We start from the raw sequence: 12,158 nt of genomic DNA on the forward strand, positions 1-12,158 counted from the left end.
AGAAATAAATATGGGGATATATATATATATAAATTGAAATAAAAACAAATAAATACAAGTAATCTAAAACTAGACAAGTAGATTAATATTCAATATGAAAAATATATGGATAGATGTTAATATATTTTTATATTGATTATGCATTATATCTATGTGCATAAATATAGATAAATATGATAGAAATAAATATTAAATACATTTAAATGAAGGGGTATTTTGTTTTTTATTTGGTTAGAGGCAGGGCTTGCTAAGTTTTGATGGGGGCGTTTTTTGGGGCGTTCCTCAGAGAAGAATTTTTGGAAGGGGGTTGCACACGTGGTTTCTTGCCTCGCCTCTCTGCACGTGCAGGGGAACCCCCCGCCCACCCTTGGCTGAGCTCTGTGGCAGTGCTGCAGCCTTGTGGGCATAGAGCGGTACTGCAGCTGTGCTCCGAGCTGGGTGGGGCGGGGCCTGGCGGGGCCGAGCTGAGCCGAAGCGGGCCGGAAAGAGCCGAGCCAAACAGATCCGCGTCAGGACCGCCCCACCCCCGCAGGAGCCAGCCGGGAGGACCCCGGCAGAGGCGTTGACTCCAATGCCTGCTGTCACAGGCACAGCCGCCACCCAGCTACGGAGCCGCTGAGCCCCGCCGCCATCATCCTCGCCCCGGGAAAGGTGGCAGAAAATCGGGCGGAGTGCTTGGAGTCGGTCGGTGTCGGCAGGTTTTTCGTTCAGGCAAGTAAGACAGAGGCGCTGAGCGTAGCGGGGGCCTTAATTGTGCCATAACAAAGATGGCCACTCGACCGGAAGTGGCTTCAGCCACAACAAAGATGGCAGCGAGGAAGGGCGGAAGTGACGTCACGCCACGCACAAGATGGCTCCCCAGTCGTGGCCGGCTTGACCTTCCAAGGATGGTGGCCAAAAAGGCGGGAAAATGGAAGGACCCTGGGCGGTGGGTGCGTGATTTCGACTGCCTGACAAACACCCCGGCACTGATGCCGCTCCGGCGCAATTTTCTGCGGCTTTTCCGGCCATGCGGACACGGGCTGTGCGCTCGGCGGCGCCGGGGCCGGGCACGAGCCGGTCGGGTGCCGACAGGCAGCGGTGAAGACGCCTCTCTCTGCCGGGGTCCTTGCCGCAGCCGCGTTCTGGGGCTTCTGGCACTCGCGACGACCCGTACCTCGCCGCTGCTGCTCTCGCTCCGTTCTCTCCCCCACGGCCCGGGAAAATGGCGGAAACCCCAATGGCATCGGGACCGAATGGTCGCTCCCCGGCCCTGGGACGGAAGCAGCCCGAGGAGGCGGCTGCTCTTTGTGCCGGAACGGTGAGAGCGGTGGGCGGGGCGGGGGCAGGTTATCAACCGAGTATATACCTGTAAGTATAAAGATGATCAAAATAGATATTAAAAAATATTGAAGATAAAGGGGATGCTTGGTTTTTATTTAGTTAGAGGCAGGGCTTTTAAATAAATAAAAAAAATAAAAATAAATAAAATATTTAAAGACTGAATATATATATATAGACATATATATGTAGGCGTAAAAATAAGTAATAGAAATATATACATATATATTGATTTATAATCTATAATATGATTTCTGTATATATAGATGGTAATATGATATATTTTAGGATATGTTATGTGTTATGTATATCAACAAGGTATATAAATATGATAAAAAATATGTATTAAAATATTTTTAAATACTGTTTAATATAAAGGGACTGTTTGGTTTTTATTAGGTTAGCTTCGGGGCTTTTAAATAAATACAACAAAAATAAAAAACATAGAAATGTATATTAAATATATAAAGATATAGACATATGTGCAACCAGAAAAGTAAAGATATATAAGTAATGCCAATATATACAAACAGATTTGTATTTAATATATATTATATATATTGATTTTAATATATGTATTATATTTATAATAAATATATATAATTAAAATGTATATAATATATTTAATATATAATAACATACATATACATGTTAAAATAATATATTTTGATACTTTATATATTGCATGTCATATATAAATGAATATAGTATATAAATTTAAACATGTGTGATGGAAATAGATGCTAATCTGTTTTTTTTTTTATTTTCATTGTTTTGGTATGTTTCTCGGAGGCAATCCTCCCCTTGCAGCTGCTGACAGCACTGAAAACCTGTGTGCTTCGTGGTGTCTATTGCCCAGCTGGCAACGATTCCCTTGTGTTTGGTGCATTAAGTCACACCGAGCTGTGTGGGATGGCAGGTGTGCACATTGCCCGACCCTTTTAGCTTTTCTGGCTCACACACAACTTCCTTTCCTTTTGGATATGGAAAACAGGGAAGAGAGGGTAGTGTGACATTAGCACTAATTTCTAGCAGATTTTTAACTGCCCCTGATGCTCGTTCATCTTTGCAGTGTGGGTTTTCATGCTGACAAATCCTCTGCTTTGCCTTCTGCTCACAGTCAGCTGGGCCCTTTATTGAACAGATTTATCTGCTACAAGGCTACGCAGAAGGATGGAAAGGAGGAACACAGGGGGAAAAAAAATAGCTTCAAGGCCGTGCATTGATCATCTGATGTACTCTAGAGACAAACGTGGCTATCAGAGGTAACATGGAGCAGCCCTTCTGGCCTTTTCAGTTGTATTCAGAGAGATGTTTGCCTGCTGTGAATATCTGGGTGCTTGGAGTTCCCTCTGATTTCAACAAGCCCATCAATAATAAAACATTGTATTGATAGAACAAGATCTACTTCTGTGAAGTTGTGGCTCCACAGAAAAGTGGCTTAAAGAAGGTAGCTGGTTTATTTGTATGATATGTAGCTTTTTTAGGATGTTTTGTTCTTTATATGGCGTTAATTCCAAATACAAGCCTGTGAACTTTGTGTTCCCCTTTAGAGGCTGGTTCTGGGGTAAGGAGGAAACACGAGGCCTAAACACCTCTGGCTTGTCTGTCCAAGGATCTGCCTGAATTGTGGCTCCCATCCTTCTGAAGAACTCTTCAGCACAGTGAGTTACCTTCTATAACTATTGTTGTATTGTTGTTGTGAGACCTCATTGCTGGGTGAGAGGACCAGGGGAAATTAAAGGCTGTATGCCACTGTTACTTCATCACTGAATTCTTGTACTCTGTTAAAATCAAAACAAAAGGGATTTACACTGTCAGAAACACATAACTGTAAGTTAAGGTAAAGGTCACAGTGCTAAAACCTAAGAGCAGATAGCGTTGAGCTCCTTTCTCTTCCCTCTCCGGCAGTTTTTGTGACTCCTGCCTCCAAGGTAGCATCAGATATCCCCTAGATCTTGCAGTGGAAGAGATGCTGAACCACCAGCTGTTCCATATTCTACACCATGTGTCTTTTTACCATGCTCCTCTGAGAAGCATCTCTCCCTTCTCTGTTTCTTTGCAGACAAGAAGGGAAAAATTGTGATTGTCTTTGTTCTTTTGCCTGTTAATAAAAAGGCGGCTTGTGGCTGTGTGCAGTGGCAACTGCATCACAGAATCTTAGAGGTGATTATTCACAGGTTAAGGAAATAATTCCTTTTTTTGTCACTGCTGCACTGAATTTCATAGGCGTGTCTGTGGCTTGATGCCTAAGATATTTGGCAGTTTTTGTGACTCCTGCCTCCAAGGTAGCATCAGATATCCCCTAGATCTTGCAGTAGAAGAGATGCTGAACCACCAGCTGTTCCATATTCTACACCATGTGTCTTTTTACCATGCTCCTCTGAGAAGCATCTCTCCCTTCTCTGTTTCTTTGCAGACGAGAAGGGAAAAATTGTGATTGTCTTTGTTCTTTTGCCTGTTAATAAAAAGGCGGCTTGTGGCTGTGTGCAGTGGCAACTGCATCACAGAATCTTAGAGGTGATTATTCACAGGTTAAGGAAATAATTCCTTTTTTTGTCACTGCTGCACTGAATTTCATAGGCGTGTCTGTGGCTTGATGCCTAAGATATTTAAAGCAGGTTTTATTCTTACAGGGGTTTTGCACACTAAAGTGTCTGCCCAGGTTTTGTTTCCAAAAGTGAGGTATAGTGCTGGGTGTTTAATTTGGTATGTTACTTGTTCTGTTGTGTAAATAACTGCAGTGCCCTCCCTGTGCCTGTGTATTGCAGGGGCAGGCGAGCGCTGGTTATAAAGGTGGTGATAAATAGGAATAAGCTGTTTAAGCTTGAATAAATGTTTAGAAATCATTGCTTAGATATTGCTGTGTAAAATGCTCGCTTGCGGTGAGAGACTTCTCTAGGGTCAAGCTGTTCAGGTATAAGCAATTTATTATAAGAGTAAAGAGAGGGGAGACCTTTGTCCACCACCAGCCTCGGCGTCCACATGGTCCAGGGGAGGGGAGAGAGCAGGGAGAGCAGGGGAGGAGAGGTTGGAAAAGGGGAGGGAGGGAGTAAGAGCAACAGAGGGAGAGCGGGGGAAACCAGGGAGGCTTAGGAGAGGGGGGAGACAAGAAAGGGGTAAGAGGGGAAAACCAAGAGGGTAAGAGTAAGAGAGGGGAAGAGTGGAAGAGGTAAGAGAGGGGGAGAGGGGAGCTGAGAGAGGAGTAAAGGGGTAAGAGAGAAGAGCCAAGAGGTACGAGAGGGGTTAAGAGGTGAGAGAGGGGTTAAGAGAGAGAGGTTTAAGAGTGAAAAGCTAAGAAAGCAATGTTCTTGTCACAATCCAATGTATCTTTTTCTATAGTGAATATTCTAATTCCCAGTATCCAATCACTATGAGATACACCCACTAAAGATTTTACATACAGTGTTGCATTTGAGGCTCTACAAGCTTTACAAGTTCTTTCCTTGCTTCTTGGCCTTTGGGCTTTCTGTCAGCAGAAGGGCATTGTTTTATCAGCAGGGATTCTCCTTTAGCTGGCTAGGCTATTGTTCTCTGGTCATATAGTAACCAGTACTCTGTATCTTATGACTCAAAGCAGACTTTCATTTCTACTTCGATTCTAGCCTTTTTTCAGAATGTTCTGCCAAACAATCACATTCATAAGGTTTCCCTGTTTCACCCTCCCCAGCAGGCAGCGAGTTGTGCTGCGCTCTGATAATTCCATACTCAACCTGTTCCTCATTTCTTAAAGGTTCACTTCAGCCTTGAATCAGCAGGTCCCTAGGTCCTGCTTCCACAGGATCATCTGGGCCCAGCACCAGAGAAAAGGACTCGTGCCACTCCCGGTCTTCGTTGGACATGATCTCCACCTTAAACATGATGTGGGCCACACCTGACAACAGTTCAGAGACACGGGGCTTACTGTGCGAGTCAGAGCCTCAGCCACCACGTCCCTTCGGCTCTGCTGGCACCAAGGGCAGAGTTTGCAGGGAGGGGAAGAAGCAAAGATGTGACTGAGAACATTCAGTCAGCATCTCAGTCCCCACTGCCCCGAGAGGAGGCAGCTCCCTGTGAGCTCCCAAGGCCCCCTCCCATCCCTTCTCCTCCCCGACCTTCTTCCCTCCCTCCTGCACCACGAAGAGGGGGCTGGTGCCGTCGGAGACGGTGAGGGTGAAGCGGTCCCTGAGCGCGCTGCCGCCGCGGTGGCTGTAGCTGCCGCGCTTCTGGTAGATGTCATCCGTGGTGAAGGTGGTGGCCTGCAGAGGACGCTGCCCGTGGCCGCTGCGCTCCATCAGCCCGTGCCGGGGCGGCTGCACCGCCCCGAACATCAGGGACTCCACCTGTGCCCAGACATGGAGGGGCAAAGCTGGGGACACAACCTCAGGACACTGCCCTTCCAGCTCAGGAGAGCTGGACAGGGATTCTGGCCAGGCAGCTCCCCTGTGTTGGTGTTCCCAACACAAGGGTTAGCACAGAACATTCCTGGTTTGGTTCTCCCTGAGCCCCGCCCTGTCCTTGTCCCTCTCCCAAGGGATTTTGTTTTGTAGGTGTCTCCCTATAAAACAAGGCACATCCCACCGAATTCCTGCTTCAGCTGGTCTGAGACAGCTCCCACCCACCCCTGTGCCTGCTCCACGAACACTAGAGCAGCCCCCAGTCCTGCAGCCATTACGGGCAGTGTGTCCCTTGCTACTTCTGCCAGGGCAAAAACCTTTGGGGCAGGATTTTGGCTCAGGCAGCCAGATCTCTTGCTGCAGGGGAAACAGCAGTGAGATAGAGCCAATGTTAGACAGCTCAGCCTCTGGCCAGACCCAGGAAGAAGAGGAAGTGCCATTTCCATCCATGCTGAGCGTAAATTCAGTGTTAAGTCTTTAAACACAAGCCCAGGTGTGCAGCACAAGAGGGGAGCAAGGAGGCTGGGGGTGGTCCTGCCTTACCTCTGTGTCAGCATCTGTCGCTTCGAGCTCAAACTCCATGATGGTTTTTCTCACCCCTTCCTGAACTGTCATCCCAAAGATTTGCACGATGGGCAAGGAGTCATCCACGGGGTTTATGGTGATGTCAAATGTCTGGCTCACCTGGGACAGGAAGAAAAGCTTCCCTTGCCGAATTCAGCCTTCCAAGAGTGTGACTTCACCGCAAGAGCACAGCGATCCCCAGTTTGGGTCTCTTCATTTCAGCCTTGTCTGAGCTGCTAAGCCCAGATCACTTCTTTATCCCTCCCCACTCATTAATTCTCCCTCTTTCTGTGATATTTATGGACATCCACTTTCCCTCCCTCTCTCACTCAGTTTTTCCCCTCTCCCTCTATGTGCAGCTAGACTTCTTCTCTTTCAGAAAACAGGAAAAAGGCATTTCTCCAGGGGCTGGATGTCGTCAGTACGCTGTCAGTGCACTGAATCAAAGCTGAGCTCCAGGAACAGTTGGCAAGCAGCTGAAAACCAGGCACTCAGCTCTTGGTGAGCCCACAGGGCAGGTGTTCCCTGTTCCTGTTCCCTGCACAGGCCTTGCTGCCTTCCTGACCTGAGGGATGTGGGAAATCCCACAGCAGGTGAAGGAGGAACAGCCACATCTGCCCACTCAGGCAAAAGTCAGGCTGGGACTGACCTCGTTTGTCCCATCAGACACTTTTCTTTTCATCTTTTTCTTTTTTCTTTTCTTTTTCACTTTTCTTTTTTCTTTTTCACTTTTCAGGACATCAGACCTTTTCTTTTCATCAGAAAAGGTGAAGGCATCTGTGTGCTTTTCCTCCTCACTGGTGTGGATGTACTGGATGCTGCCAGAGGCCAAGTCTGCCTGGCTGAAGGAACTAATTCTTGTCCCTGGAAAATGAACAACAGGGAGGAAATGTGCAGCAGAAAGAGCAAGGCAGGGAAAAACTACAGGAAGCAGGACATATTTAGGCATGAGGACTCGGTTTTGGCTGGTTCTGATCCAAGTCAGGCTGCCCCGTGAACCCTCAGCTGAGCCAGGGATTTAGCTGGCAGAGAGCCTCCTAAAATTTCCTTCTCAAAAAGAAGTCCAGGCTTCTTTTCATCTCCTCCTGTTGGGAGTGGGCCTCCTGGGGCAGAGAAGCTGGGAGAAAAACTGTCCATGTAACACTTGGATTGTCGCTGCTGGGCAGGACTAACCCAACCGTGGCATCACTGGGGATGAACCGAAGGCCTTCTGGCCTCACAGCAGTTTTCCAAAATGCCTTCCAAGGATCTCTTCTCTCTGCCCTTCCTTATACCCCTGCATTTAGTACCCAGTCCCATTTTCAGCACTGATTTATAGTGACATCTTTACAGCCCATTAGGTGTGACACAGCCACAGAAAGGTACCTGACAAGCATTTTAAAAAACACTTGAGCATTTTTAAATCTCTTTGCTGCGTTCAACAGTTTTTACTGCTGCTGTCAACCAACATCCTGACAAGAAGTTTGCCACCAATATATCACACTAAATGGCTGCTGACAAGTGCTGGCCACACTACAGAAGACACCAGGATCTGATTTAAATAAATGAGCCACAATGGAACGATCAGCTAATATTTCCTCAGAGCTCATCAGCTGGAAAGGTTTGGGTTCTCTTTTGAACACTTCAGTACTCTCTCCTTAGGTTTAGGTCATTTAAATCATTACAGCTACTTCTCAGTCTGTGACTCGGTAGCCTTATTGGTCCCTCACAGACATGAAAAAGCAGAGAAATCAGAATCATCATCAGATTTTAAATAACAGGAGGAATAAAGCCCTTAATTCAAGTCTCCAAAGTACAAGATTCACTGGTTAGTTTGCAATTTAGACAAAGATACTGCAAGTTTTTAATTTACTCTCACAGCAGGGAGTAGTTTGCTTATTATAACTCATTCACTATTCCTGCCCTTTCAACATCTTTTTGTGAGAAGATGAGGCAAACCACACACCCAAACTGAGCTGTACAGGGACCATCTGCATCTTGAAAACACAGAGCAGATATTTCCGCTTTCACCTCACGTTAACGAGAAATCTAAAGTTAAGAAGAAATACAACCTTAGATGAATATAATAAAATCAGAAGAGCGTATTTTATGACACCATAGATCAAGATTAATTCATCAGGGAGAGGCAGCACACTCACACAGTCAGCAGAAAAAAAGCAGGGTGGAGCTGCTCCCACTCCAAGGCAAGAGCCTGCAAGGCCTATCCTTTGGGGCCTTGTCTTTTGTGTGAAGGCACATTGTCTAGCAGAGGAAGAGGTTGGTACCTGGTGGAGCAGGGCCAAGATTCCATTTTCCCCAGGCAGCTCCCTCCTCTGCCTGCTGTAGCGCTGGCCAGGGCTGGGAGAGGAGGGGGAGTGTGTTCAGCACTGCTGCTGGAACGGAGTGGCCCTCTCAGGAGGATCCTGGTTGCTTCAGAGCCTTGCTTTTGCACTGGTTTGTGTCCACAAAGGAAAGGCATGCAGAAGGCAGCACCATCACCCCAGCCCTGCAGTCAGGAGTCCATCAGCTTTCCCCACAGTGAACGTGGTTAAGGTCTCCTTAACCAAAGGAAAACTCAGCACCACTACAGATGTACAGAACAGCAATTTATCCACTGGGGCCCTCCGACACACTTTGCCCATTATGTGTCCAGAAGACTCCAAGTACTGACTTTACGTGTCCACAAGCGTGGCCAAAGCCACACATACAGAGCAACACCTAGTTCTCATGGTGTACCAAGAGAAACAAAGATTTAATAACATTATTTCTTAGACAACTGTTGGGGATGAAGTCAAATGTAAAGAAAAAATGGAAATGTAAAAAATCATGGATGTCAGTGCACACGGATACAAAGTTTCTGCTTTTGAGCTCCGCAGATGTTTTATTCTTTCCTCTTTCCCTTCTTGTGTGAGCTGCCTTTGAGTTAGTTATGTTATGTTGAGCTCTTGTGGGCACAGAGCGGTACTGCCGCTGTGCCCCGACCGGGGCCCTACCCCGCTCCGCTGGGTGACGGGTGGGAGGCGGCAGCGGGAGCTACAGCAGTTCCGCGGCTGCCGAGCCTGGGGAGGGAGTGAGCGGGGCGGTGTCTGTAAATAGCAGGGAGGGGTGAAATAGCGTTAAGTGTGTAAAGTGATACGGCCGGGAGCAGGGACACGGCGCTAAAAGGAGCGGCGGCCGTGCAGGCCGGCGGCTAAGAATAACAGCAGTGACGGGCGGCAGATCAGTTTCAGCTTCACAGACGGACTGCGGGGAGAAGGACGGTGACCAGCAGACCCGCAGCAGGCGAGGGGCGGGCACTTAGGTATTTTGCTAAGGTGTTTACCTCGGCCAGCACCTAATCGGGCAGTCCAAGTCCCCGCAGAAGAGGAACCGCTGCGAGGGAAGAGGCGCTCAGAGCCCGCAGCGAGCTGTGCACGCCCTCCCCACCGCCGCTCCCTGCTCCGCGCTGCCATCGCAGATTTGCGAGCTGGCACCACACCCGGGAGAGCTGGCGGCTACGCCCCTCCCCGCCCCCTGCGCCGAGTGCCGCTGGGGCGCTCCGATAGAGGCTCTGCGGGGGCCTTTTAGGCGGGACCTGGGCAATAGCGAGGGCCGGAGAAGGGGACGGGAGTCTGGCGAGCGGGGCCCAGGGCGTCCGCGGACCCTGCGAGCACCCCTGGCTCCGCCCAACTGAGCGCCTCGCGCTCCCATGGGCCGCAGCCTCAAAGCTTCCGCCAATCCCGGCCCGCCTTGCTCCGCTCTGGCCAATCACAGCTGCCCTTTGAATCCAGGCGCGGTCCCGCCAAGCTCAGCCCGCTCAGTCGCGGCCCGGTCCCGCTCCCCCGTTTTGCTGGTGTGCCGCTCCGGCCGCTGTCGCTTTGGGAGCCGGCGGAGCCGAGCTGCCGCAGCCCCGAGAGGTGCTGCTGGGTCCCGGGAAGGGTGGGCGGGGGCTCCCCGTTCAGGTCCCGGCCGTAATTTCGCCCAAAGAAACGGGGAGAAGAGGGGGGAGCGGGGGGGATCGCGGGAGCGTAGCGTGAGGGGACAGCGGGGGGTCGCGGAGGCGAGCGCGGCGGGAACGGGCGGGCTGGGATTGGCGGGCCCGGCGCTGCCTCGGGCTGTGATTGGCTGGGCTGGCCGGCCGTGGGCTATAAATAGCGTGAGCTGGAGGGGTGCGGGCGTTAGTTCGGCGGCGCGGCGGCAAGCGGCAGAGAGGCGGCGGCGGCGGCGGCGGCGGCGGCGGCGGCGGCGGCGGCGGCGGCGGCGGCGGCGGCGGCGGCGGCGGCGGCGGCGGCGGCGGCGGCGGCGGCGGCGGCGGCGGCGGCGGCGGCGGCGGCGGCGGCGGCGGCCCTGCGCCGGTGAGGTCGGGCGCCATGCCCGCGTCTGCCGCGGCCAGCATCTGGGGGCTGGCGGTGTCCTGGGGAGGCGGGGCCGGTCGTGGCCAATTCTTTCTGCCACGTCCTGGGCTTTTCGGGCGGCCGGAGGCGGGTGCGGCGTCTGGAGTGGCACAGGGAGACGAGCTACTGCTTCTACGGAACAGAGGAGCTGTTTTGTAGTTTCTGGATTGAAGATAATGTTTAAAATATCGGAAATAAAGCTGGGATTTTTTGGTTTTTATTATTTTAGTTTGACTTTATTTAAAATAATAACGGTTTTCTTTATTACATTGCTTTGCTTTGCTCGTTTTATTAAAATAATAAAATTATTATTATAATTACTTTTAACAAGATATATTGTTATCCTTATATGTATTAGTTTAACTAAGTATTAATAAATAATGATTAAATATTATCTACTATTATTAAATACTATTTGTTAATCATTATTTAATTAAATATTCATTATTTATAAGTTTATTATTTACTAATTATTTAAGACTACTAAATATAAAATATTATCTATCAATAATTAATTAAACATTTATTATTTATTCATTAGCTAATATTATTTATTGATTATTAATTAAAAATTAAATATATGTTAATTATTAATTAACTATTGAGTAATTATTTATTAGTTCATTATTATTTCTTATTAATTAAACGTTAATTAACTTAATTAATTATTAGAATTAATTACTTTAGGGGCTTTTTTGCTGGATAGCTGATGTTAATTCAGTAGAGATTGTGGGGCTGGGGCTGAAACACCCGTTGTGGGACCAGTGGAGACATAAAGCCCCAGGGTGTGGAATAAAGACCTTGGCACTGGAATCATGCCTAAACCAATGTGGGGCAATGGAAATACTGAGGCTGCAGCTGGATAAATGCCATGGGGGAAGGGGATGGAGCTGCAGCTCAGGGCCTGCAGGAGGTGCCTGGGGGATTAGCAGCCTCTGTCTGCTGGTACCAAGGAGAGTCTGAGGGTATGGGGGCTGGGAGGGCTCCAGGGCCTGAGAACCAGCCCAAGGGCACCTTTTGGGATGGGGGAGCAGGGGCCCAATGGCTATTCCCAGCCCCTGGTTCTGCCTGGGGTGGGTGAGGGGGGGCCTTTGGGGAAGTGCTGGGCTGAGACCCAGGGGGAGGGGTAAGGTACCTGTTGGGCTAGAGGCTTCAAGTGTCCCCAAAGTTGGGCTCCCATTAGGGTGGGTAGGGCAATATCTAGAGACATTGAAGTGACAATAATAACTGACTTGTGGCCTTATCAACAGCCCTGGGTTGCAGTGAGAAGCAGGAGCAGCTTTCAGCCACCAGTACTGGGAAGCTGAAGAGCAGGAACTGAGGAAGCAGAGCTGGAGCAGACAGAAACATGGTAGGGTTTAGGGTAAAACTGTTGTGGGGCTGGGATAAGGAATATGGAGCTGGGATGCAAACTGCATAGCTGGAGCTGAAATCAGTGTAAGGGCTGGGATAGGGCCTTGAAGAGCTGTTCCTCCAGTAAGGATGGTCAGGTTGGGGTTGGAATGTGGGTTCAAGAAACCACAGAGCTAGAGCTAAAACAGAAATC

General features: G+C 49.1%; 1 protein-coding gene and 1 long non-coding RNA gene across 2 annotated transcripts; one reads left to right on the top strand and one right to left on the bottom strand.

Annotated features, from left to right (window-relative positions):
* Nucleotides 1-2,061: 2,061 nt before the first annotated feature.
* Nucleotides 2,062-9,106, top strand: LOC147655204 (uncharacterized). Its single transcript, XR_015283943.1, has 4 exons — nt 2,062-2,239; nt 2,874-2,984; nt 5,054-6,761; nt 6,997-9,106. It is a non-coding gene; the product is annotated as an uncharacterized LOC147655204 (long non-coding RNA).
* On the bottom strand, nt 5,072-5,630 carry LOC147655205 (extracellular matrix organizing protein FRAS1-like). Its single transcript, XM_086879435.1, has 2 exons — nt 5,415-5,630; nt 5,072-5,194 (listed from the first exon to the last, which is right to left on the bottom strand). Exons 1-2 carry the CDS (start codon nt 5,628-5,630, stop codon nt 5,072-5,074), a joined length of 339 nt encoding a protein of 112 aa, XP_086735561.1.
* Nucleotides 9,107-12,158: the final 3,052 nt, after the last annotated feature.

This window comes from Cyanistes caeruleus, chromosome 2, assembly GCF_971803275.1.
Source record: "Cyanistes caeruleus chromosome 2, bCyaCae1.hap1.1, whole genome shotgun sequence".
NCBI classification, from domain to species: Eukaryota; Metazoa; Chordata; class Aves; order Passeriformes; family Paridae; genus Cyanistes; species Cyanistes caeruleus.